Source organism: Pagrus pagrus (genome assembly GCF_965226575.1).
Source record: "Pagrus pagrus genome assembly, chromosome: 3".
Taxonomy (NCBI): Eukaryota; Metazoa; Chordata; class Actinopteri; order Spariformes; family Sparidae; genus Pagrus; species Pagrus pagrus.
The window spans coordinates 5,766,977-5,792,676 of NC_140187.1; the positions used below are offsets into that span (position 1 = coordinate 5,766,977).

The 25,700-nt window shown below is 43.4% G+C and overlaps 1 protein-coding gene across 1 annotated transcript; it reads left to right on the forward strand.

The window, feature by feature from the left end:
• Positions 1-1,558: 1,558 nt before the first annotated feature.
• Positions 1,559-25,558, forward strand: tasora (transcription activation suppressor a). Its single transcript, XM_084348576.1, has 28 exons — positions 1,559-2,177; positions 5,283-5,428; positions 6,037-6,129; positions 6,849-6,921; positions 7,149-7,240; positions 8,542-8,673; positions 9,023-9,153; positions 9,440-9,471; positions 9,592-9,697; positions 10,494-10,597; positions 10,915-11,018; positions 11,210-11,282; positions 11,989-12,063; positions 12,412-12,605; positions 13,274-13,561; positions 13,704-13,893; positions 14,194-14,322; positions 14,538-14,674; positions 15,426-15,609; positions 15,741-16,253; positions 16,539-17,923; positions 18,326-18,448; positions 19,540-19,699; positions 19,961-20,069; positions 20,222-20,397; positions 20,522-20,671; positions 21,777-22,521; positions 22,899-25,558. Exons 1-28 carry the CDS (start codon positions 1,922-1,924, stop codon positions 23,449-23,451), a joined length of 6,453 nt encoding a protein of 2,150 aa, XP_084204702.1. The 5' UTR covers positions 1,559-1,921; the 3' UTR covers positions 23,452-25,558.
• Positions 25,559-25,700: the final 142 nt, after the last annotated feature.

Below are 25,700 nucleotides of genomic sequence, written 5' to 3' on the forward strand. Positions count from 1 at the left end.
ATATTAATGTGGATTATGAAAAGAGGAGGACCTGAGATTGAACCCTGAGGAACACCGCTATTGTGGAAAAAAAAGGAGAGACTTGGATTACGCTACACAAGCTCTATGGAACCACTTTATTTGTGTCAATTAATTTGATGCAATTTTATTAAAAAGAGTGCATTACACTGGTGCTCCTTAACCAGCCAGTCACAAAAGAGGAACCGACTTGAGAGGCTTCTCACACATTTAATTCTGACGAGGCAACAAGAGGACAGAGTGTCTCTGCATGTGTGAAGCAGAGGTACGGGCCCCTCTGCTTATCTGAAGCAGACAGAATGTTCAGCTATAAAGCAACTGACACTGTGAAGCAATAATGCTTATACATTGTGAAACTGTCTGCTCATGTAAGGTATGCATAAGATATATTCTGTAAGAAGTAATCAATAGAATTAGGAGTGCTTAGGAGGTGTGGCAGATTTTTCAGTTTCTTTCTTTCTCTAACCCTAACATTTTTTATGTTTTACATTTTGTAGACATAACTTTTTAGACTTTTAGATTAAAGGATAAGTACCGTTTTTTACAACCTGGACCTTATTTCTGGCAAAACATATGGTCATTTACTCACCCAGATAACTTCGGTGTCATTCGGCGTCGTTCGGACGAAATTAGATCCAGTGTAGCGGCGATATATCCATATAATGGGAGAGACGGGGCAGCGACACACAGCCTCTATATAACGCATTATCTGCCACGAAACTAGTTCATTTCATCAATATTTTGTTATGATATGCTAGCGCTATTAGCCTCTGAGTCCGGGCTCGTCTATTGTCAACATCCGGGGTCTGTAGGCTGATCTACTACCTCTGACCTGGACGACAGCGCGGCTTGTTTACCTGTAGCTGCTACTGCTAGTTTGACCCCGGATGTTGATAACGGACGAGCCCGGACTCAGAGGGGAATAGCGCTAGCATTTCATAACAAAATATTGATGAAATTAACTAGTTTCGTGGCAGATAATGCGTTATATAGAGGCTGTGTGTCGCTGCCCCGTCTCTCCCATTATATGGATATATCGCCGCTACACTGGATCTAATTTCGTCCGAACGACGCCGAATGACACCAAAGTTATCTGGGTGAGTAAATAACCATATGTTTTGCCAGAAATAAGGTCCAGGTTGTAAAAAACGGTACTTATCCTTTAAGTAGGTTCCTACTCTTTAAAAAAAAAAAAAAAAAAAAAAAAAATCCCTTTTCTATACTTCAGCGATAGGCTGCTTGAGTATTACTGACCATCTGTGCAAAAAAAAATCAATAAAAATAATATTAATAGTAATAAATCAAAGGAATGTATGGAAGCCCTTTTTGTAAAAGGTGTACGGCAAAAAATAATTAAATAAAAAAATATATATAAGTACTGATGGTGAGACATAATGGGCCCAAATTGTGCCAATTGTTGGAAATCAAATTAATGAACGAGAAAACACAACAACAACAACAACAACAACAACAACAACAACTGCAAAGTTATGTTTTCTTATCTGTTTTCCTATCTGCCCTTTTGATTGGCACTTCGGGGCCTCCGTACTCTGCGGCTACAGTGTCATAATTCACAATTCTGACCCACCATATGTATTTTTCTTTACATTTTATCCGTTTATTTTCTCTTCTTGGAAGATTTCACCAAATCAACATTGCTGGAGATAACTATATTTCCAGCAGATGGCAGTAAAGCAACATTTAGCACACCAGCTGCAGGGGGAGAGCCCACCGAAGAAGACGTCCGCTCCCAGGAAGCATGGCGGCTGTTGTGTATCCGTTGGTCTCCCTGCCCTACGGGATCAGGAGGTAGCGGCGGTGTCATCGCGGGGCTGTATCCGAGAAACAGTAGCGGAGTAACGGCTTTGAAGAGAGAGGCGTCGGTTAGCTCGAGGATCCGACAATGGACGACAACCTGGCTCGGAGGCGGAGGGTGTCTGCTGCCGCCGAGCTTGGAGCTAACGTTAGCCCGCAAGATGGCGAGGTAATCGATGTATACTCAGCCAGAGAAAGTCATCCTGGTCCGGGTAGAGTGGGTGCTGCTGCTGCGGCGTTCGCTGCGAGGATGGAGAGGAGGAACTCGGTACCGGGGCACCAGAGACATATGCCCATTGAGCTCCTCAAGATGACTATACCGAGGAAAAACAAGGAAAATAAAGGTGGGCTGGTCCGCATTCTTCGTACAAATCAGTAATAGTTTAATAGACACAGAAAGTTGCACATATTTATTGACCGTTAACTGATTACATTGTTCTCACGTCTCTACCGTTGCTCTCAAGTTTTCCCCTTAACGTTCGGTAGTAACGTCAAAGTTCCGTTATCGGACAGCTACTCATCCATTCTCGGACAGGTGCATGTCCGACATGTCAGCTTAGTCACAGGGCACACAATTACACAAATTCTCAAACACGTATGTCATATTTTTTAACTGTACCGCCATGATACACTTAAAAAAAGTTGCGTTGGAGGTAGTTAAAGACAAGTCAAGGATGCTAGCTAGCAGTTAGCCAGCTAATTGTTTGGCTAAGCTTGTTTTGTTTACGTTTGTGGGAGTGCGCGCATATGTATATTGTTGTGGATGTCGTATTCTGCTCCTTTTTTGTTTGGGATGTAAACTGCCACAAGCTCGACACTAATATAAGGTGAAGACAGTCTAATTTAGGATTTTTTTTGTTAGTGTTTGCTTTGACCAAGTGAGGCGATGTACAACCTGGGAGTGTAACGTTAGCTTGTGCCTTGGGGGTCAGGGTAGGGTCGGTCTGATGTAGCGTACAGCAAAGTTTAACAGTAAGTTTGTGCAACTGTTTTGTGGCTGTAGAGGTGAAGCTTCAGGATCAGTGTTCACCCCAACCCAAGCTTACCCTAACCAGTTATATCTACAACCCTAACCTAAACTCTGGCCCCAACCACAGAGGACAACTGACATAGTATCACAGTACATGTCACAGTATCTGGAGGAGAGAGAAAGTACTTGGCTTAGTGCAATATCCAAATGAAGTTAGTTTGATAAAAGTGTGTAAATGTGTGACAAAATAGCATTATAAAGAAGTACAGTAGTGCTGCAGCCTACGAATCCTTGTCTCCAGGTGTAAGAAAACGTGTTTGTTTGGTACAGACCCCGACAATGTCACAACAGCATGATTTTAATAGTTGTTTTTTGTGAAATTCTGAAGCAGAAACGATGATTCACAATGCATTGCCCAGGATATCGACGGTATCACGATACTGCGATTCTGTGATAATCAACACATTGCGAGACGATCAGCTAACGATACGTCACGATATATGTCTAACTGAAGAATACAAAACACCCCTAAAGTGGCAAACTCTGCACTACTTAAAACAACACGATACATAAAGGTCCATCAGTGGAAAAAGTAGTATCAGTATGATAGACAGTGTTTGCAAGGCAATCACTAGTGAAGACACTTTTGTGCTGATTTTAGCCAAAACTTAAGCCTGGTCTCTAATGTTTGTAGGTATGAAGTTCCCCGTTCCCCGTTCCCGCTCCTGTAATCATAAAATGCAAATTGACGCCAGTGTTTTGATAATCTTATCTCAGGAGGAAGTGTTTTGTCCCACCCCTAGTGTTTAATGTCTGTCAACAACAATATTTTTACAACATTGTGAACTATCGAAAGGGAAAAAAGACAGAGAAGGGTGACTAGGACTAGAATGATCAAAGCTGTTGTTGTGATTTAAAATAAAAAACTCGATAAGTTGATCGCTGTGAATTTAATTTTTATTTAATTTTAATTTTAATTGTAAATATCCTACAGACCCGTCTTTACATTTTGCTGACTCTCTGCTGTATTTTGCTAAGCTATAGTTTGGGTCTGTCTTATTGTCAACACTTTAAATGTGTGTTGGCTCATGTGTGACCTGCAATGTAGATGGGAAAAAAGGCATTTGTTGTTTTCAGGTGCAGAAAAAACATATTGAAACAAGCAAAACACGGGTCCTTACAAAGGTGGCACCTGCTCTTGATGCCCAGTGTTGTTCAACTGGTTGTGAAAAGCTGGTGTCACACACAAAGTATTATTTTGTCAAATTTCTGTGATGAGAGGATTGTGTGCGCACATCGACCACACCTCTCTCAGGTGTGTGATGCTCCAGCTGAGCCCTCTCCTCCACACTGAGGGAGGCAGCAGGTTCAGTGTTCTCCTGAGAATTTGGCACAAAAAAGACCTCAGTGGTCCTGTTATAATTGGGGCAGGGTAACAACTGTTTTTGTGGGCTCCCCAGATGCCCAAACCTTCTGTTTGAGTGTGGGCGAGGCTCACCTGAACAGGTGCTTAAAGCTGCACATAGGATTGGCAGTATTCTGATTTCTGATACATTAACATCACACTGTGAAGGTAAATCTTACTGCCAAAGCATGCAATGATATTTTAGGGAATGGCGCCCTTTTAACTTTGTGTTAACAGTTTGGAAAATGTCTTTTTCTGTTTCACTGGGACGATGCCCCCATGCACAAAGCCAGGTCAGTTCCTCAACTGCATCTGTCACCTTTGAATCAGGTGATCCTCCCATTCATTCTGAGTGGGTTTAGGAGGCAGCAGTGTGGGCTGAAGGGGTTGCAAGAAAAAAAAGCTTCCCTGCTTTTCCCTTCAGCGAAAAGCTAGCACAGACTTTTGGAGAAACTCAACCCGCCATCAAATTTTGTTTTCTTATAAGTGCTGCTGGACATGACGTGTTCGGTGTCAGGATGAAATAGATGCTGTCATATAGGCAAAAACAGCCCACACATGTAGAAACATTCAGAGGTCCAACACATTGCTCAGAGTTTCTCAAATGCTGCATGGTGCCTCTAATACTATGTGCTGGCAGACTGAACCAGCAGCAGAGGAGAATTATTCTGCAAACCTGTTGTGGATGGAAAAGGCTCTCTGGAGGAGTTGTTGTTCTCGAGCTGGACACAGGGCTCTATCTATGCACAGTTCAAGGATAATCCCTGATTTGGTCTGATTGATGCCAGTCCCTGCAGCCAGGGTCAGAAGTCTGGACTGGGACTCAAACCAGAAGAGTGGAGGAAGCAGTTTCATGCCCATGGATTTGGAATCACATGTTCAACAGTTGCATACGGCTGAGATGTTCAGATGTCCACTGGCCATGAACTGTACATGGTAGACTCTGGAATTAAGCTTCTTGGTCAAATGCAGAAACTTTGGACAGCTAGCAGAGAGAACATAACCTTTTTGTACATGTTCACCAGTTTTAAACACATACTGACTTTTGTGTCTATCCTCCTGTCTTTGTTTCAGCTCTGTTCCATTATGTCTCCACTGAGTCCAGGGAGTATGAAGACATGATGACCATCCTGACCTCCAGCTACCTCGACACCAGCTCTGCCGGCTGCTTCATCTACTGTAAACCTCGGCTTGTCCAAAGTGAGCTGCTGGAGAAAGAGGTGAGAGGCAGATGGAGAGGTGGAGGGGTATTTCCATTTGAATGTGTCATGTTGCTTTATCACCACCTGTAAATGAAGGAGAGTTGAAATGTTCACCCGTCATCTAAATTTGGTTGTGATCGTTTAATGTGGACTTACGGAGAACATCAAGTGTCTTGAGAAAATTAAAACTCTTAATATGGAGGAATGATCAGGATTGGCTTGTGTAACTGATAATATAGTTATAATCAACTTTATTTATTTCTATAGCACGTTTCTTAACAAAGTTACAAAGTGCTTTACTAAAGAAAATAAACCAGCCGAGGCAGATAAAATGAGAATAAAGTACATGAACACGGAGAAAATGAATGAAATTTACAATGACAGCGAAAAGAAAACAGTATAAATAAGAACACGTGTCAAACATTTCAAAAAGCTTTTGCAAAAAAATAGAAAAAAGACTTGATTTGTCTTCAACTGAGGAATAATGAAAAGGTCATTCAGACAAAGTGGGATATGCTGTGATTGTTTACTATGAGGACATGTTTGCTTTGAGCAGCTGAGCTGCTTCTTTGTTCATTCATTGATTAATTGTGTGTGTTTTGTATGTATGTGTGTGTGTGTTTCAGTTTGTGGAGAAGAGGAGGGAGATGAAGTCAGACGGGAGGACAGAAAAGGAGCTGGAGGAGAGCTACTGCTTCCTGTTGGCTGATAATAATAAGGTGAGATTAACACTGAGATATGTTGTTGTTTGTTGTTGTCCAAGAGGACAAGAAGAGGTCTCAGTTAGATAAGCACAAAACAGACGCTAACTGTGTAGTACTGCAGTTTATTGTTTCTTTGTTTGTTTTGGCATTTAGCCTGTGCCATAGCTATTTTGTACCAGCTGAAGCACTTATTTCCTGGAGGTAAATGGGCTCATGCGCTTATATGCTGATATTTTATGTCTTCATGGGGGTCGTGCTTCCATTAGAAAGAATGTGAGGTCGCCTTGTTCTTCAGACCTCTGAAGGACAAGGCGACCTCACATTGTTGTCATGCCTCGTGGACAGACGACTGACTGGATTTTCTCTGGAAAAAGACAAAGAAGTGCCGTTGTGATGAACAGTTAAGAATAAGGGTTGCAACGGTAACTGGTAAAGTAATCATCTCAAAAAATATTTATTGTTATTAACATTATTATTTTTAGTTACAATGACCTTTTTAAAAGGATGAAAACAAAAGGGTCACAAAATACTGTCCTCACATGAAACTTGATTTAAAATGGACAATTATGTAAGAAACTATATGATAATCATCAATATTCATACCACAGTACACCTTGGAAACGGTGTATCGCTGCAGCCCTGATCAGTTTATAATGATCTATGAGCCTTGTTGTTTAAGATTGATATTTTATCAAGTTAATAATCACATTTTTTTCTGAATTATTTGTCTGTAGCTGCACTGGCTCTGTGAGAAGGGGCTGCTTGTGGGTCAGAGCAGGACCACAGTGCTGGGAAACCCCAATAAAGGTAAGAGTGAACAGATACATGATAATCAATTCATAGAAAAAAACCACAGAATTAGTTTGGTTTTTGCCTTTTCAATCCATTTGTTGTGCATTGGGAGCTTCTTTGTACATGTTGAAAGGAGAGTTCACAATGTGTCAAAGACTTGTAGCAGTGGGTGTGGGGATTTATACACAGAGAAATTACCTCTGATCTTAATTTTGTTCTTCTTTATTTGTTGGTGTGTCTAGGAGTGTATCTGTCCAGGTACTCCGACTTGCTCCAGACGAACGTCTTCACGCCTGGAGCCACTGGGGAGATCCTCATCTTCAAAGTGATGAAGGTAAATCAGCTGGCCAGTGGTCATCATCACTGGCAGTAAACGTGCTCGCTACGTTTGCTACTTTATAGAACACACTATCACAGTCATCGACTTGTACCTGTCTTCAGTTGCCATACTGGATTATTGACAGTAATGTCTTGGTCACCACTGTGTCTGTTCCAATCCAGACCGATGAAGTGCACAGATGGCCATAAATCACTACAGAAAATTGCTGTACTTGAAAACAAGGATAAAATAAGAGAAGAAGTCTTGTGAACTCCATGAAAATCTCCCAATGTCTTATGAAATGAACAGCCAAATCTAAATGACACCATAACTCTCACATAAACAGTGAGGCCACGTGCTGTGACAGGGATTTCTACCTGCTGGGATAGCCTGAGTGCAAAATATAAAGATAAATGCAAGACTTTACTCCCAGGGAGGGCAACGTTTATGGCTCCATCTCGGCCAACTTTGACCCCAAACAACTGGCAGATGGCCAAAGGTTACATCACAACTATAAACTACAAACCGGTTGAACCATTAATAAATGTCCATGAAACAGAAATGGAAATGTGTGCTGATAACAATGGCCAATGGAGAATTATGAGGAAAGAAGCAATAAAGGAAGGCATGGGGATGGAATGAAGGGGGAAAATCCCATTGAAAAGACAGTTTAATCTCTAACTTTGACTTTAAATATGATTAGATGATAAAGCCAGGTTCAGAGAGCGACTACAGATATGCTCTGCTCTCATTGGCTGGAGCTCGCTGCTGGCTCCCTGACTCATCTGTGACTCGGCCAGATATTTAGCCTGTGGATGTTGGCGACACGTCCCCAAGCTGTGCAGCTGGATCATATCTCTGAACAGTTCACACATAGTAATCGTCACTCATGGGAGTGATCTGCCTCTGATCCGGGGCTTTTTGAGTGATGGCAAGATCAGGTCTAAAATCCTGTAGTGTGGACTTGGCATAGAAGAGGACGCTGGGAGAAATGTTTGATTCTGCATTCAGATCCTTCACTTACCAGATCTGTGTTGTTCTAACCGCAATCTGAAGAATAAATCATAATGAGGTAAAGTTCTTCTCTCCCTCAGTGTCTCGTTCCTGCAAAACTAATAGTGGTTGTTTATTTAAAGTTATAGAGGGCTGAACAGAGAGAAACCACAGCAAAAGTACCTGCATACCACACTGAGCTGTTCCTCTCGAACTTTATTAACTGTCCACAGTCCACCAAGACCCTTGCTAACTTCTTTGATGAATCTGTATGTAGTGATCAGTCTGTGACGGTGGAGTTTCATCTGTCTTTTTGATTTCAGGGGAAAGTAAAGAGCATGTACGAAAACATGAAGAACCTTCAAGATCCAACACCTCGCTTTGACAGCCACATCTCCAAAAACGCCAGCAAAGTCACCTCGCTCACTTCCTACCGCGCCTTCGACCTCACGCAGGTAAAGACAATTACTTACGGAAACCACAAATAAATACACATTAGTGGACCAGTTATTCCTGAACTTTATTGTGCTTGAACAAAAATGATTTTGTGGTAGTGGACATCTCATTTTATCTGCTGTGAAGTGAAGATCAAGTTGTAAAAAGTTTAAGCTGTTTAAGTGATCAACATGACTTTTTCCTTTGTTGTTGTGAGGCTCTGGTTGGTCGGGTCATGTTGGGGTCAAGTTGTGTTAAAAGGCACTGTTTAAATGTCAAACCAAAACTAGATATGTAATCCTGATGTGTGAGGGCTTAAAGTACCAAGTGAAAATTAATACTTGTTTATTAAACTCTTGTTTTTTTCAGCATTACTTCTACGAGTACACGTTTGACGAGCTGCGGCAGCGACCTCGCCAGGTCTGTCCGTATGCCGTTCTCGCCTTCCAGTTTAAAGGAAAAGACTCTGCACTGACCAGCAAACCTCTGGCCCCAATCAGGTATGAACATTAACAAGATTAAAGTTAAACTTAACATTTGGCAGTAACATTCATTATAAATGGGCTTAAACTTGCAAAACCATCAACATGGTTGTGAAGATTTATGGTGACAAACACTGAATTAAAATCTTGTCCTCGCCGTTTGTGTGTGTGTGTGTGTGTGTGTGTGTGTGTGTGTGTGTGTGTGTGTGTGTGTGTGTGTGTGTTTGTGTCTGTGTCTGTGTGTGTGTGTGTGTGTGTGTTTGTTTGTGTGTGTGTGTGTGTGTGTGCTGTGTTTGATGGACAGGTTGAACAGCCAATCAGCAGAGGGGAGTAAAGGTGAGATGTTAAACAAGATAAATAGAGGAAACAAAAGCAGTCTGCCTTTTCCTGTTTTGCCCTGAACCATCAGGAATGCTGATAAGCTGTCATCTCTTTCTGTCTGTCTCTCTCTCACAGAGCCTGCTCAGTTCACGGTGTGGACTGGAGATTTGGTGAAACATGACACCGTCCTCTACCAGATCTCCCTTCGCTCCTTCTCTCCTCCCTCCCTGCCCCACAAACTGTGAGAACTCAAGCATTTTTCTGCTCCTGTAATCCATCAGTTATGTTTCTGCCATGCAGAAATAGCTCGTGGCTATTTTTGAACTTTTAATTTAGCTGTCGCCTTGTGTTTTAAAAATGTAAGGAAAACTGTGGATGAACTCACCATTAGCAGCATATTTTTTATAGTTTAATGGGTGGTAGCTTTGTGGAAAATCTTTAGGGCCATGACGTAGAGATCCCCTCTTTTCAAACTTCAAACTTTCAAAAGCAGTGCTTTCCTTCAGCTACATCATTATCACCACCACTGGCTATACCACTTCACTGTCCTCTGGTGACATGAATTTCAGAAGGCAAAGTCAGCTGTTGTGTGAATTTTTTAACACACAGTCGTTAACAATTAATGAACAAATTGAACACTAAGTAGACTTCATAAATTGCAATCTTATTTTTCAGAATTATATCAAAAACATCACTCAGTTTGACTCTGAAAGTGGCTTTGCAGGATGTTCAAGAGCAACTTTTACAGAGGAAGTAAGGCTAAACATAGTGTCTGATCAGTTGGTCTTTCTCAGTGTTTATTTCTTCAGTGTCAGCTTGGTGTGTCTGGACAGGTAGAGCATGAAGAAATGTGTAGCTTTGGCCAGCATCTGTAATCCTTCCCTTAATTGTTTTGTGGAAGAGAACCAAACTAAATAGAATGAGTGCCAACTAAATGTTAGTGACTTCAATACAAGAGCCGGCTTTATTGATACGAGTGCATCCTCAAATTATTGAATGAGTTGTTCTGTGTGTATCTCACCACATTCCTCCTTCAGACCAGAGAAGTTGGAAATTGGTTGGTTGATGAGGCTTGAAAAGGTGACCAAGCTGCTCCCCGCCGAACTGTTCTCCTACAACCTCTACAAAGGCAGCCAAGAAGGTGCAGTCCAATAAACCTTCACAGTGATGGTGCATTACACACCGGGGTGCAACCTAAGGAACTCAAAGCTATCTTTAAAGATAATCATTTTAATATGAAAAATGTTTTGTGGCTTAATTTTGTTTTATTCAGCATTTCTGAAACTGCTTCCAGACCATCACAGGATGCCTAACATCCTTTCAGCGATGAATATGCTTTGACATTTGTTCTGTATTATCACTGTTCTATTGTTGCATCTTCTGTATATGTTGTCTATAGATGCAGATGTTAACTTCAACTGAAATTTAATGGTATTTTGTGTGCTTTTGTGCGTGTAGTTGAGAATAACAGCCACTTCTGCAGTCTCCTGGAGGTGACCGATAGAAATCGTGCCACGACCAGTGTGACAAGTCTGCTGCAGGAACTGGAGATAAAGAGAGTGGTGAGTTCGACTAACAGTAATGTTGTAAATCAGTTCATTTTGCTGAGTGCGTTGGATGCTGATACATCACAGAGTGGCAACACTCAGAAACTCCCTTTTCAGGAGCAGAGAAAAGAAAGGAAAGACAAAGAATAGGCAGATAGGCAAATATAGAATAAATATTGAATGACAGGTGTGTTTTCTGCCTTCAGGTTCTGGTGACTCCCCTTACAGAGAGAGGCTTTCTATTCCTGCTATCAAGCGTTCAGATGGCCACGCCCACAGGTATGACATGATAATGTTTGACAAGCCAGGTGTTATTAAAAATATAAACCACAACAGTGAGGGCTCATTAGCCTCTGGTGCCTTTTGTATTTGCTTTTTAAACTGTCGTCAATTATGTCACTTTTTCCATGGCCACCTGTAAACATTACGGTAAAAGTATCATTGATTTACGATGTCATAATTATGGCCAGTACACTCTTTAAATGTAGAGTTTGTATTGTTGTGTAGAATAGATGTTTCTTCATGAATTCAGTTTAGAGACCTTGTGTATTTAAAAAAAAACATGTTTTAATTTTTATTTTGGAATAACATTAATTTCACATAGTATCAATATTAGTGCAGATGGATTCATACAATATTGTACAAACTTAAAACAGAACAAAAAATTGCATTGTGTTTGTTATAAATTTTACAGTCCGGCTCTTCAGAAGTTTATTTTATGACATTGGTCTCAATTATTTGCAGTTACACATGTACAGCCTGCACCTTAGATACTATAACGAACAAAGGAAATGGAAAAAGACACGTGAATAAAGAGCAAGCTGGTAAATGCCAGAAATTAACATTCTCACTCATTTATTCCATCAAGTCAGCTAAAGTCAGGCCTTGAAGGTTTAATGTACTCTGTCAACTTTCTTCAAACCCAGAAAAAATTATCTTTTTGGACGTTGACGGAAAATGAGACCACGTGTTTTTGTATTTTCAGAGAGAGGAGAGAGCTGGAAGAGGTGTCTTCAGGCTTTGTTTGTCTTCCCACAGTCCAGAGATGTGACCAAGTCCAGTGAGTAACACATTATAATACAATATTTTGATGTGTGAGGGCTTATAATCAGTTGCGCTGATTATAAATCAGCGCAACTGATTATTATCCACTGTTTAAATTTGCCAAAAGATGATTAATGGCTTCACTGAGCTGAGTAGAGGTGCAGAGAGGAGCGACAATTCTGTCACTACAAGCAGCAGCTTTCACATTATACTGTACATAATCAGTTGATTGGTAATAGATAATATTGATTAGTGTAGCAGAGAAACACCTACACAGGCTAAACACCTACACAAAATACAAACTGAAGCTGAGACTTGAAATTATCACCATGATACACATATTGATGTTGTTTTTTTCTTCCAGCAACGCGTGCTCGTTCTTCCCATGATGCCTCTGAGTCACTGATGTCTGCTGGGAAGGTGATGCCACGGTTGACCCAGTTCATCCCGGCGTTGCATCATGCTCTAGTCAAAGCCCGAGCCAACCCCCCTCTTGAGCTTTCTGCCGGTGTGGAGCACCAGGCACGGGAATACCTCACCGGCCTGAACGAGGGCAAGGTGTGACCAGTTTTTCTTTATATCGCAACACCCAAATTTCTGTTTGTATTTTTTTTCCATGGCACAAGATTTTCATTTGATTTTCTACGATGCTTTTTTCTTTTCTTTTCTTTTCTTTTCTTTTCTTTTCTTTTCTTTTATTGTTGAGCTTGAGCGGTGGCTGTTGCAGCTGTAGGCACATTCTTAGCTCTGATACAGGGAAATATGAATAATAATGAGCATTAATAAGAGTTAAAACACTACGAATATCATTCGACCAGCAACATGATTTCATAATTTGTATGATAAAATCATTAACCCTCTTGTTGATCATGCTAGAGTGTTTAATGCTCATATAAGAATAGTGGAAATATTTTCTGTAATTCAGGTAAAGACCGGAACGGGCATGCCTTCAGGGACTGAATGTAAAAGTATTGAAAACCAGGGCAACGACTTTACAGACAAAAATGTATTAACTAATCTACTGACAAAACACGAGACAACAAAATAAAGCTAAACTAGACGAGACAGAGAACAACATCGGGTAGAAAGGGAGATTCAGACCTGTGTAAAATTATAGAAGTGTAATTGATGTTAGGCAACACGACAGACCAATGAGCAGAGGAAGACTTTTTTGAATTTATTCTTTGATATTTATTAAAGAACATGTTTTTGTCTTTGCTCTCCAGGTTCGACAGTACCCCATGGGCAATTACGAATCCAACTTGGATGAGGAAGGAAAGCCGTTTCCTCCTCCCAAACACCACAGAGTGAACATGGATGGCTATCTGAACTCCTACCTGTACAACCCTCCCCTCTACCTGCTGTCAGTGGCCCGGGCCAGTGTGATGGTGGAGGCGTACTGTGGCCCTGAGGAGCCGCAGGAGGTGAGGGTCGGGCAGAGCTGTGGAGTTCAGAGAGAGGCGATGGGGAAGGAGGCGACCAGCAACAGAGACGGACAGACCAACACTCAAAAGGTAAAAACAAATTTTTTTAATCGACCTTGGCTTACATTGGAAAACGTTACTGTGTGGACAAAAAGGGTAGTCATTACGATGTACAGAAGACACAATCACTTTCAGTCCTTGGTGAACTCTAATGTGTTTTCTATGTTTTCAGATCCAGCAGCTGATCGACCTGGTCCAGACCTGTAAGAGAAATGCAGAGAATGAGATGACCAGGGAGGAAGGAGGAGGAGGAGTGGGGATATCATCTGGGAGGAAGAGGCGACTGGAACAGGAGACAGCAGAGAGGGCGATTAAGTTCCTGAAGGCATCACAGGAACCCAGAAGACACGGCAAGATTCCAGGTAAGGAAACAAGACGCGGAGTGACACCATCAGCTGCTTTTCTCTGCCAGCAACACATTTCATTTAGTAAAGAATCATTTTCAACTTGCACAGACGCATCTCTGCCAACATCTATGCTGCTGAGAGCAAAACTCCTTTTATTTGCTTTGGGTTCATTTTCTTTGCTTCTAAAGGTTGCTGTTGCTTTGCATTCAGTCTGAGCACACCTTGATGTATCTTTTACTATTCTCATGTTATCTTGCAAACGCTGGGCAATGTGTGCTTAACTGACATGTTTTGTCTTACGCTTTTGGCTTCTAGTTGATGGGAACCAAGTGCCTGCCTCTCCTGGCTCTCTTGCATCTGTGATTAGCTTAATTGGTCTGAGGGATGTTGATCTAAGGGAAGATGGATCTGAACTAGCTGCCAAACTCCTCAACCTGCTGACAGGTGACTGGATACTGAGACTAACATATCAGACGACCTTCAACTCTCCATTCATATTTTGTCGCACTTTCTTTTTTTTTTGCTTGCAATTCACCTTTCACATCGTCTCATTCCAGTTGGTTTTGTAGCATCAAAAAACTAGAGAGAGATTTCATGAAAGCATTTGCTATGATGAAAAACAGGTCTTTGACAATAAATGTTTCTCTGTTCGCTGACAGCTCTCATCCAGACTGCCAGAGAAACAGCATTTCAAGAGGAGGTGCAGAAGGAATCCTCTCCATTCGACAAGTTGGCCACCAAGCTGGGTCTGCCCACCAACTGTGACATCGACCTGAGGAAGCATGATGACTTGGAGGTAAGTGTGAGTAAATATTTGTTATTAATGGTGTCTTTTCCACAAATCATAGCATCGATAGCGATAGTACGACCAGCTGCCTGTAGTTTAATACAGTCACCTTACAGTTGGTGTCATTTAATTTCCATTAAGCTAACATTGCCTGTACATGCAGCACATTCATGTTATAATACAACAGGTCTAGCTAAGATAAGTAAGGTTCGCACTGAACACCAAATCAAAAGTGCTGGTAGGGGTTAGGGTGACCACTTTGCTCATCTATCTTCTCCAATCATGTAGTTGATTTCTGCTGCAGTGTCAGCTTGTTCTTCAGCACAATAACCGACTCCAGCTCACAAAAGCCCTTTACAGTAGCATACAGTATCTCCAGTCACTATTTACACAATGAGCTGGTTAATCCTGTCTGCCGTGGTGGCATCACAGTGGCACCTGCTAACACTGCTAGCAAATGAGGTGATGAGAGTTCTTCACTTTTCTTGACCCTTTTTCTTAAATGGGGGAAAACACCACTCACACAGTATCAAACTTAGCTGAGCTGCTGGAGCTATAAAACTTCAAACTAGAACAGAAAAAAGCATCCACACACTCAGTCTGTACAAAAATCTGTTTAATGTGCGCAAACGTTCAATCTGAGACATTCCTCAAGGCTTGAACATGCAGCCCAGACCCTTTCTCATAAAACTCCAGTGGGTCAGAAGCAGGTAAGATTAACAAAGTTTTCTTTTTCGTTTGTGTGTTTGTGTGTGTGTAGGAGCAGATGGCGGGCAGTGTCAGTAGTTTGGAGGGATTCAGTCCCGGCTCCCACAGCGGGGAGATGAATCACCACGGAGCAGCAGGTAGAGGTGGAGGTGGAGGAGGCCTGGGGAGGAGAGCTGTAGGATACGAGGAGGAGGTGGAACAGTGGGAGATCCCGTGGGTCCTCATCCCCATTACAGGTCTGTCTGTCTGCTTAGTCAGGTTGTAAATAAGAAAACAATACCATATACATAAAATGCCCAGATAGTTTTCATTGGTTTTAAAAGCTGACCAGAATGAAGTTGAAGATGACTCTTAACTGTCTCTGCAGGTCTGTGTTCGGAGCGGTATACCCAGAGAGACAGAAACATCCCTCAGGACCCTCGCTTCCAGCACCTCACCCCGGCAACAAGCATCACCACAACAACCAAACCCCCCAGGATGAGCCCCACCCTGTCTCCTGAGACCAGCCTTCCTCCTTCCCCCTTCCTGTGCTCATCCCCCGAGCCCAGCCCCCCTGCTTCCCCCTCCCAGTGCCCATCGCCAGACCCCAGCCCTCCCCCTTCACCTTCACAGTGCCCGTCTCCAGAGCCCAGTCCCCCTGCCTCTCCATCACAGTGCCCGTCTCCGGAGCCCAGCCTTCCCCCCTCTCCCTCCCAGTGCCCATCTCCACAGCCCAGCCCTCCCGCATCTCCTTCCCAATGCCCGTCCCCTCAGCTCAGCCATCCCCCGTCCCCCTCCCGGTGCCAGCCCCCAGAGCCCAACGAGCTCAGCTCGTTTAACAAGGACCACAGGGGTGCTAACGAGGAGCTGTTAGCCCCCGTAGCCTTCAGGGAGTTCACAGGTAACCTCAGCCACACTGAGTTGGTTTCAGGGTGCGCCTGTTGCATCTGTTCAGGTGTAAGACTGTTGCACCACCCACAGTTTTGACTGCCATGTCAGATATGAAAATTTGCCCAGTTATTTGCAGTATTTGCTAAATCCTGGTCAAGAGAAGGTAGACGTAGAGCTGAGGTTGATGAACTGACACATTGCCACGGTAGTCAGGACTCGTGTTGTTATACAGTGTCTTTACTCAGTATGCATCTACATATTGTGTCTCCAGTCTAATATTGTCTGCCTCCTACAGGAGTATCCCACGATAGAGAAGAGCAACCTCAGGGGAAAGAAAAGAAGAATGAAGAGCCGTCCATCTCTGCATCCATCCAGCCGCCTATCCCTCCAGCTCCAGACAGTAGGACACACCACTCATTACCACCCACTGAACAGGAGAAGGGAGATGCAGAGGTGGAGGTAATGGAGGTAGAAGCAGCACCTTTAGAAGAGGAAAAAGAGACTCGGCCAGTTGAGAAACTGCAAAGGCAAGAGGAAGAAGAGGAGGCAGAGGTGGTGGAAATGATGCATGTGGTAGGTAGTGACGAGGAGCAAAAGGCAGAAGCGAAGGAACTGTTGGGTGGCTCTTTGTTTTCCGTCACCTCGCCTCCTCCTCGTCCTCTCAGACATATCGACAACATCGTGGACAAACATCTGGGCGACTTCTCCTCGGAGATGCAGCTCGTCCTGCAGGAAGAGAGGGTTCATTACAGCTTCCCACAGTCCCCGCACTCCACTTCAAACACAGACAACGCAGCACTTCAACACACACTCCCACACACGCCCATATCTCAGTTTTCACAGTATGTGTCTTTCTACAACCCCTGCCCCCCTGTCCAGGACTACGTTAGCTCACTACAGGACAGCATTAACAGCATGCTAACGGAGCTTGGCGACAGCTGGCAGAGCCACAATCCTGCCCCCAGCGGGACTAATATTGATGCTGCATTGGCGAACACAGTGAGTGCTTTTGTGTCCAGCATCCGAGCAGCTAATTTGAAAACAGGCGTAGATGATAGTGACAGTGAAGTGACAGCTGCTGACATCGGTCAAACTCCGGCACTCTCAAGAGAAGATGAAGTATGGCCGCCACATTCAATCAACAATCAGCTCCCAGATCCTACAGACAGCAGGAATCCCCCAAATTCTCACGTCACTTTATCTGTTGCTACCTCTGCGTCTGGTTCGCTCTACAAGCCTACCAACACCGCTGTCCTCCATTCTCCTCCTGACATGTCCCCACAGTCCAACTGGAACCTACAGCAAAGTCGCACTTTAGAAATCAGTAGAACGGTCACTCCTAACACCAGACAAACACAAAACGATAGCATTACCAGGACTGTACATTTTACCCCTGGTGCAGAAGGTGACAGTAGTGTCTCAGGTTCTGTTGAGGTGACTTTGCCAGGATTCAGTGGTGTGTCGAAACCCTTATCGGAAGCATCACACTCCACTGAGGTCTCCAGTTTGGCCTCTGTGTCCGTCACCGCCCCGGCTGCAGACCTGAGCTCCCTGATCAGCCAGCTGCAGCCAGATGTGTTCAACAACCTGGTGGAGATAATCAAAGACGTGAAGAGAAACTCCCTGCAGTTCTACCTCCACAGCGCCGAGCGAAAGGACCGGGTCCATGAAGACATCAAGGTAACTTCACAGGCAGCATTATTAATAATGCAGTGAATTAATAAATTGTTTAAAAAATATAAAAATGAGCTTTAGTTTCTGCGGTTCGTCAATTCTTAGTCAAGGAATGTGAAAGATCAATTATTAAGATTTTGGTGAATTATGAAAAAGTTTAAATTAACTGATAAAAAAGTTAATTCAGTTTAAAGGTTCTGTACATGACATTCACTGCCACTAGATGTCACACTAGAGCACAATAATCTCAGATGTAGCTGGATGATATTTACATTTATCCAGATTTACAAATTATCCTGACAATTAAAATTAACCATGATTAGATTATCCTGAGTGTTTTTATCCAAACCGGCAATAAAATCTTACATCCTCCCTTATACAGTGTTTGTGTGTACTCTTATGTTGTAGGAACATCTGTTGAAGCAGGGTAACGTGGAGCAGAGTCCTGTCGCCTTTCTGAACCAAGAAAACTCTGACAGCAGACTGCTGGTCATCATTAAGAACAAAGAGATCGCTGGACACGTACACAAGGTACCTGATCAGTCTAACAGCTACCTCTGTCATAATCAGGCCAAGGTAGCTGTGACTTTGTGGTTTGTTTGGTTTGATACGCTCCAGAAGTAGATGTCCTACTCACAGCAGGGTGGAGATGTGCCAGATGTGTTAACTGACTAGTTGACTTGAGCCCTTCTGGGATGGCCATAAGCCCTCATGTTTGTAATTGTGGGGGAGCCTCTAGGCAATCAGATCAGGTCTTTGCTGTTTTGTTGTCGCCCCCAAACTGAGACGGCTGTTTTGTGAGGTTTCCAGGAGCACTAACCAGAATATAAACACAGTATTTCATCATTATCACCTGCTCAGAGAGCGTCAACGCCCTGCAGTTCTGAGCCTCTGGAGAAAATCCCCTCAGAGTAAATATGCTGATATCTGTGGTGCATCTAATGTCATGAAATCTGCTTTGTGGGCACTATCTGAGTGTTGATGAGAGTTTTATATGTATGTTTGGAATTATTGATTACGCACAATGTAATGTTGACCAAGTAAGTTAACTAATAAGGCGAGGGCTGCCCTGGGTCAAAGGTAAAAACACAGTGTTGTAGAAGTTTTAAAAAATGAGGTGCTCCTCAGGGACGAGGACAGAGTGAAACTGAATACACATGAAAATGGCAAAAAACTGCTGACTGTCCAGCTTTGTAGCCAAACACATGCAGAGGGAGCAGCATACTGAAACACTGTTTTCCCCACTTTAGTACAGACTTTAGGGACAGTTGGTAAGAATAAATCCTGGGAGTGAAGATCATAACTTCCTGTCCTTTTTTAAGGACGTAGATCTGTAGGTAAGATGGAAGCAGACCAAGAACAGCCTTATAAATGAGAATATGCAAGTGGTTAATGTTTTATAAGAGGCCAAGACATAAATCTCAGGGCTCCGTGGTCCAAATCTGTCCTACTGAGCGGCTGAACCCATCAAATTAGTTGATGAGTCAAAAATCAAGTGAAATCCCACTTGACTTTGTTCATTTAAGATCTCGAACACGGACAGATTTACTAGATGTTTAATGGCGAAACATAAAAGGGACTAACAGGAAGTGTGTTGATGTGTCTGTGTTTATACATATCAGATTCCAGGTCTGGTGTCTCTGAAGCAACACCCGTCTGTGGTGTTTGTGGGAATCGACACACATGACGACATCAGGAACAACAGCTACAACGAGCTCTTTGTTTCTGGAGGCTGCATCGTTTCGGATGAGTTGGTCCTCAATCCAGACTTCATGAGTCATGGTAGGTCAGAGATTAAGATCCAACATTATACATGTTTAAGTCATTAAAATGGGACATTTTCTGCACCTTTTTAGTGTCACACCGGTCAGAAAATACACATGGTATGTTTTTGTCATAGTGAAAAAAAATGTATTGCTGTGTGAGAAATATTTTATAATTTAATAAATTATGAGACACATCATTACTTACAGTGGACTTGTTATTAGAAGTATTGTTAGTATTTATTGCAGTTTAACTGAAGAGTTGAATGTTGTCCCACAGATCGACTGACTTCCCTGCTGATGATCCTGGAGCAGCACAGTTCTCCAGAGAGTGTGTGGAGGTGGAAGGTTCACCACAAAACCCACAAGAAGTTAAAAGAACAATCCAGGTACTGCTTCTGTGTCTGCACTGTTTAACAGTCCACACTAGAAGACAGCAGGCATGACACCGTACAGCCAAACTCTTGTATTAGATTTAACTAAACGGTGTTAACACTTTGAACGCTGGCATTTTTTTTTTACGATAACGTTTGGTTGACAGGTTCAGAAGAGATGCAGCCAACCTGCTGGACGTACTCGCAGCCTATCAGAAGCGGCACATTGTTGAGTTCCTCCCGTATCATCAATGCGACATGAACCATCAGTCACCTGACCTCAACTGTCTCATGGAGCTCCAGGCCCGATACACACAGTACCGACACACAGTCCTCCTGACTGGTACGTACATGTCAGGACCACTTAGTCAATACCGGTGACTCAGCAGTGATTACCTGATTAGCTGCTGAGAAACTTAATCTGCCACCTGACGTGTCACACTGATGTTCTCTGTCTTGTTTTACAGATCAATTTGAGAAGTTCCCAGCCTACTCCAGTTGCGGCATCATCGTGGCCACTATTGAAGAAATCCTGCACGACTTCACCAGACTGGTTGGTTACCATCAAGGCGACAAGAACAGCCAGCCCATAATCGACGACTTGCTGTCTCCCAAAGGTCAGCTTGACATATTTAATTTAAATTAGAAAGTATTCCCTGCTGACAGCTGACCGTGAGCTCTCATGTGACTGAACAATACCATGAGTTGTGATGTGGAGCACGAGAGGATAGACTCAGGTGACACCGCTCGCTTTAAAACGTGTGGTTCCTCTCATAAACATTTACTGTGCTTTCAACATGAAATCAAAGTAGCGATTCAGGCCAGACGTGACAGATGAGGATGTAAAAAACAACAAAACCTTCTACAGTCTCTACCCCCATTATGCCATTTCTATCCCCATTGTACTGTCTCTATCCATTTGGGTGTCACAATTCTGCGTATCCAAGGTAAAATAAAAACAAAGAGGACAGGGTTGTAGAGAGCCAGTTTAACTACACCAGCTGACTGACCAGGTAACGTTCCTCACTGACATCGACACACCTGCTGCGGTTCACTCAGCAGGTTAAAGAGGGAGAAGAAAACCCAAATCTAGCACCCTGTTATCAGACTGTTCAGATAGCCTGCAGCGGCACTTCGAGACACAAATCCTGTGTGCAGGAAGACAAACAAGCGACTGGTGTGAAGGTAGTTCAGAAATCAAAGATGTTTCAGAGATCCTTTATTGCAGAGCTCATCAAAGGCCAGACTTCGGCCTGCAACCAGATGATACCCCCAAATGTGGGTATAATTTCAGTTTGGTGAGTGAATCCCGTTAGACTCTCTGCCACACTGACACTTTGTACTGAAAGTCATTTGATTAAAAAAAAACTCTGCTGAGTGTCTCTGCCATGAACTGGTGTAGATTTACACATTTCACTAAGAGGGACGTCGCTTCATACTGCAAAAGACTAGTGTACAGGGACATCATGTTGCGTTCAAGTGCACCTCCTAAACAAATGTAAGAGGCGGTTGTCAGGGCATAATCGTCTACTTCTAACAATAGGATAGCCATCAGCTCTGAACAGAATTTAAATTAAAAGTTGGATTTGTAGAATCGTGACTCCTTCTGCCCCCGTTCTACCATCTCTTCACCCGTTCTACCATCTCTTCCTCTGCTATACTGTCTCTATCCACGTTCTACGTTCTCTTTGTGTTCTACTCATTGCTCTCCTCTGTTCTCAGGTCTCGGCAGACAACTGAGTCACAGTGACTCTGTGTCTGAACACTCCCCCTCCATCTTCCCAGAACACATCCATCCCCTCTCATCCCGTGACCAGCCCCAACATCTCCTCAATCAGTCCGGCTCTGGCCTCCCCCCCCTCTCCCATCTCTCAGACCAGCTCGTACCTGACACCTCCTGTAAGGAAGGTGGGCCGCAGCCTTCAGGCAAAGACTTAGAGGACCTTCGACTGGCCATCTCACAGTTACGGGCTGAACGTCAGGCACAGCTGCAGCAGCAGCAGCGGTTAGACTCCCAGGCGGAGTTGAGCATCAACCCCCTCAAAAGCTTCCTTCCCAATCCCGCTAGTACAGGTAGCCGTCACACCACTCCTCCTCTACGTCCCACAGAGTCGGCCCCGCTCAATCCTGGCAAGAAAGCAGTGGCAGCCACTCTGGAGTTTATTCACTCAGCACTGCAGACGGAGCTGGAGGACGAGCTGAAGGAGACGGGAGCAGAGGGACGGAGGCCTAGAGGAAGACGCGATCAGAGAGATGGTACTCCAGTAAGAACAGTGGGGTCACTGGGAGGAAACCATGGTCCCAGTAACAGCGACACATCCACCGCTTCATCCAATCCAAACACAGCTGCAGTGACAGAACCAAGTAACCAGTCAGACTCAACCAATGACAGGAGAGAGAAAGCAGATCAACACGGGCCAGCCTACTCCAGTACCAGCGCTTGTCCTGCAGAGGGCGATAGATCAAGGTTAGTAAATAGTAACTGATTACTGACGACAGTTGAGTGTCAGGGCAAGTCTGTGTTTTCTTCATCCAGAAATATAATTACTGTTGCCCCTTGTAGGAAGTCCAGAACTCTGACGTGTGTTGAGTGAGACGATGAAGTTCACTGAGCGGTGTCACAAAAACCCAACTTTTCTATCTTTACAATAAATTGACTTTCTTGACTTGTAAGATTATCTTTTAAATTGACTTTTGATCAAAAAATGATTTGTTTCTGTTGCTATAAACCATCCCATGAGGGAGACGGGAGCGGAGGAACTTGGCCTCTCTATACACTGCCGTACATCAAGCCCTGCAGTCTGCCTGTATGTTGCTGTTGAACCTCTTGTTTCCTTCTTGTAGAGACACACAGGTGGGCCCGGACCAGCCAGTAAGAGGAGAGGGAGCACCACCTGCCAACAGCACTTTGGGAACTGCCATTGGCACCAATGTAACAGGAAGTATCACAGCGGTAACAGACCAGAAGGACAATCCAAATCCTGCTGTGCCCCGTCTACTACACATCCAACTGCCCCAACAACATCGGCAGCACCTGAACCACCACCAGCAGCAGCATCTCCAGCAGAGTCATTCTCACCTACAACAACCACCTCACAGCCAGCAGAGGGGCACCAGCCTCCTGCAGCCCCCCCACCTGCCTCATCTCCACAACCAGCATTTCTCCCATGGCCCTTTGCTGGGACCCCTGACCACCCTAGGAGGGGGCCTCTTGGGGCCCACACCTGTCTGGCAAGGGGCCATGGGCCCCACAGGTGCTCCTGCTCTGGTCTGGGGCTACCCGGCCGCAAGGGACTTCACTGGTTCCAGACTCATGGGGGGGTACCACAACCCTGCAGGCCAGGGCAGCAACATGTACAGAGGGGGGCAAAGAGGAGGAGGCTTTAATGGGATGTAGAGAGCCAGTTTAACTACACCAGCTGACGGAGTAGATAACGTTCCTCACTGACATCTACCCACCTGCTGCGGTTCACTCAGCAGGTTAAAGAGGGGGAAGAAAACCCAAAACTAGCACCCTGTTATCAGACTGTGCAGAATCTCTTTCTGGCCAAAGGAAGAGGCTGAAACAAGCATATCACAAAACTAACAGAAAGAGGGAAGGAGTGGCCACACTCTGTATGCAGCTCCCATCGTTCATTATTTATCAGCACAACCTTGATCAGCACTGACACATATCACGGTCACAGATGAATCTGGATGCTTCAGTCAGTCAGGTCCAAGAAAGTGGTTACAGAAAGAACAGTGAAAATACAAACTCATGTCTCCTCTGCTGGGATCATATTAAATTATATCAGGCAGTCGTTGAGGAAAATAATTTTTTTTTACTGACAGGGAGAGGTGTCTTCTGTTAAAGTCCCTATAAATCAAAGACGTGCAGGATTTCTTTTTTTTGTGATGGCCTGAAGCTACTGTATGTAACTGCAGGAGTCTTAAACCGGCCTGACAATGACTCCTTCGCACGTTAAAAGTCTTTTCCTGTAGTTTGTTTTACGGCTCTTGGTTTTTGTTCAAAATTCAAACTGCCGTCCACTCGTTGGGAAAGGGTGAATATTTTTTTAAATGTATTGTTTTGTCAAGAAAATGTGACACAAAATAATAATCCTGTTATAATTTCAGACATCCTAAAGAAATCTATTCAAGTGTCGTTTTTGATACGAACATTGGTCCATTTACTTAACTTTAATATCAAATGTGATAAAAACACATTTTCACAGAAATGGAAAGATTTTTTTGCTCAGGCTCAGAAGGAACCTTTCTTAGTTTGAGTAAATTATGTTGTTGTTTCTCTACACTGACCTGACTCAATTTTTATTTTTCAATATTCTTCCTGTAACCAGTTTAATTAATCTCTCTGCAACTGAAATGTCTGAAGTCCAGAAGCGGGGCGATCCAGGTCTTTGAGATGTGGTGTGACAGATCCTGGATTTGGGTTCAGTGACGTTCGTCAACCAGACCGCTGACGCACTCTCTCTTTTAATGAAACTCTGTAGATAAAAGTACCACCTTGATTTAATTCAATGCTCGTAAAAATAACAATCCCTCTGTAGTACTGTGGTGCACCTGCTCACGCAGCAGAAATCAGCTGCTGTAGAGTTTGACTAGAGTAAAAACCTGCAGCCTGTTGGATCTCAGAGAGGAAACCAACCTACTACTTCCTGTAACCACTAACTGTTGACCTGTTAGTTCTTAAGAAGTCAGAGAAACACTGATGGAAAAGGCAATATGTCTTCCTTTTGCCTTGTGCGTAGGAGATTCAAAGAAAAAAAGAGGAAATGTTGACTTTCTCTGCCATGTTTTCATACGTTTTATTTAATCTTATTGAAATATATCAGACCCGACACGTACATCTCTGGAGGTGTTTTTCAGCTCTGCCTCAGAGATCTTGAATGAATGCCGTCAGGTTTCATCGGTTCAAGAGCGCCGAGTACGATTTATCTTTTCTGTTTTTGTACGCTGCTCTGAGTCAGAGCATGGACATGTTTAAATGCCTCTGGGTAGATCCCAGTTCCCAGCTTTCCTGAATGCACCACCACCTTGACTGTTTTGACACTTTACGACTGTGTTTTTCTCACTCTGGAAACTAAAAGATAGATGTTTTCAGGGCACAGGGGAACTCTGATTGTTTTTCCAGCAACCTGACATATTTAAAGGAACCTCCTAACAACGTTTTCTACAGATACAAAAACATGAACAGCTTATTTGTTCTCTCAGAGACACCAGGATGCACCCTGTTTCTTAAACTGAGACCATTGGAGAACTGTAAAAAACAAAAAAAAGGACTGCCTTACACATCTTCCAGTGGACTCTTTGTCTTGTAAAAATACGTTTTTTGTACTGATTGTTTGCTTTGTTACCCTGGGAGCTGTTTGTGTTTAGTTAATGTTGTAAATACAGTAGAACGTGACAGACTGTAACAGACTGGTTTTAACTTAAAAGTCATTTTGTATGTTTTTTTTTTTTTACATCAGAGGTTTTTTGTATTAAAACTTGCCTGCATAAACCAGCGACTTTCTCTTGTGATGTTCTTGACCTCAGATTGAGCTGCTGCGTGATGGTAACAGATGATCGTGCAGGTGGAAAGTCTCAGTTTTGGGTCTTCATGACGTGGGACTCTACTGAGTGTGTGTGTGTGTGTATATATGTATA

Bases quoted from the DNA above. Each gene is read 5' to 3' on its own strand.
- tasora (XM_084348576.1), top strand. From the start codon at position 1,922: ATGGACGACAACCTGGCTCGGAGGCGGAGGGTGTCTGCTGCCGCCGAG. The intron at 13,894-14,193 runs GTAAGGAAACAA...TTTGGCTTCTAG, and splicing joins AAGACACGGCAAGATTCCAG to TTGATGGGAACCAAGTGCCT. The intron at 17,924-18,325 runs GTAACTTCACAG...CTTATGTTGTAG, and splicing joins GGGTCCATGAAGACATCAAG to GAACATCTGTTGAAGCAGGG.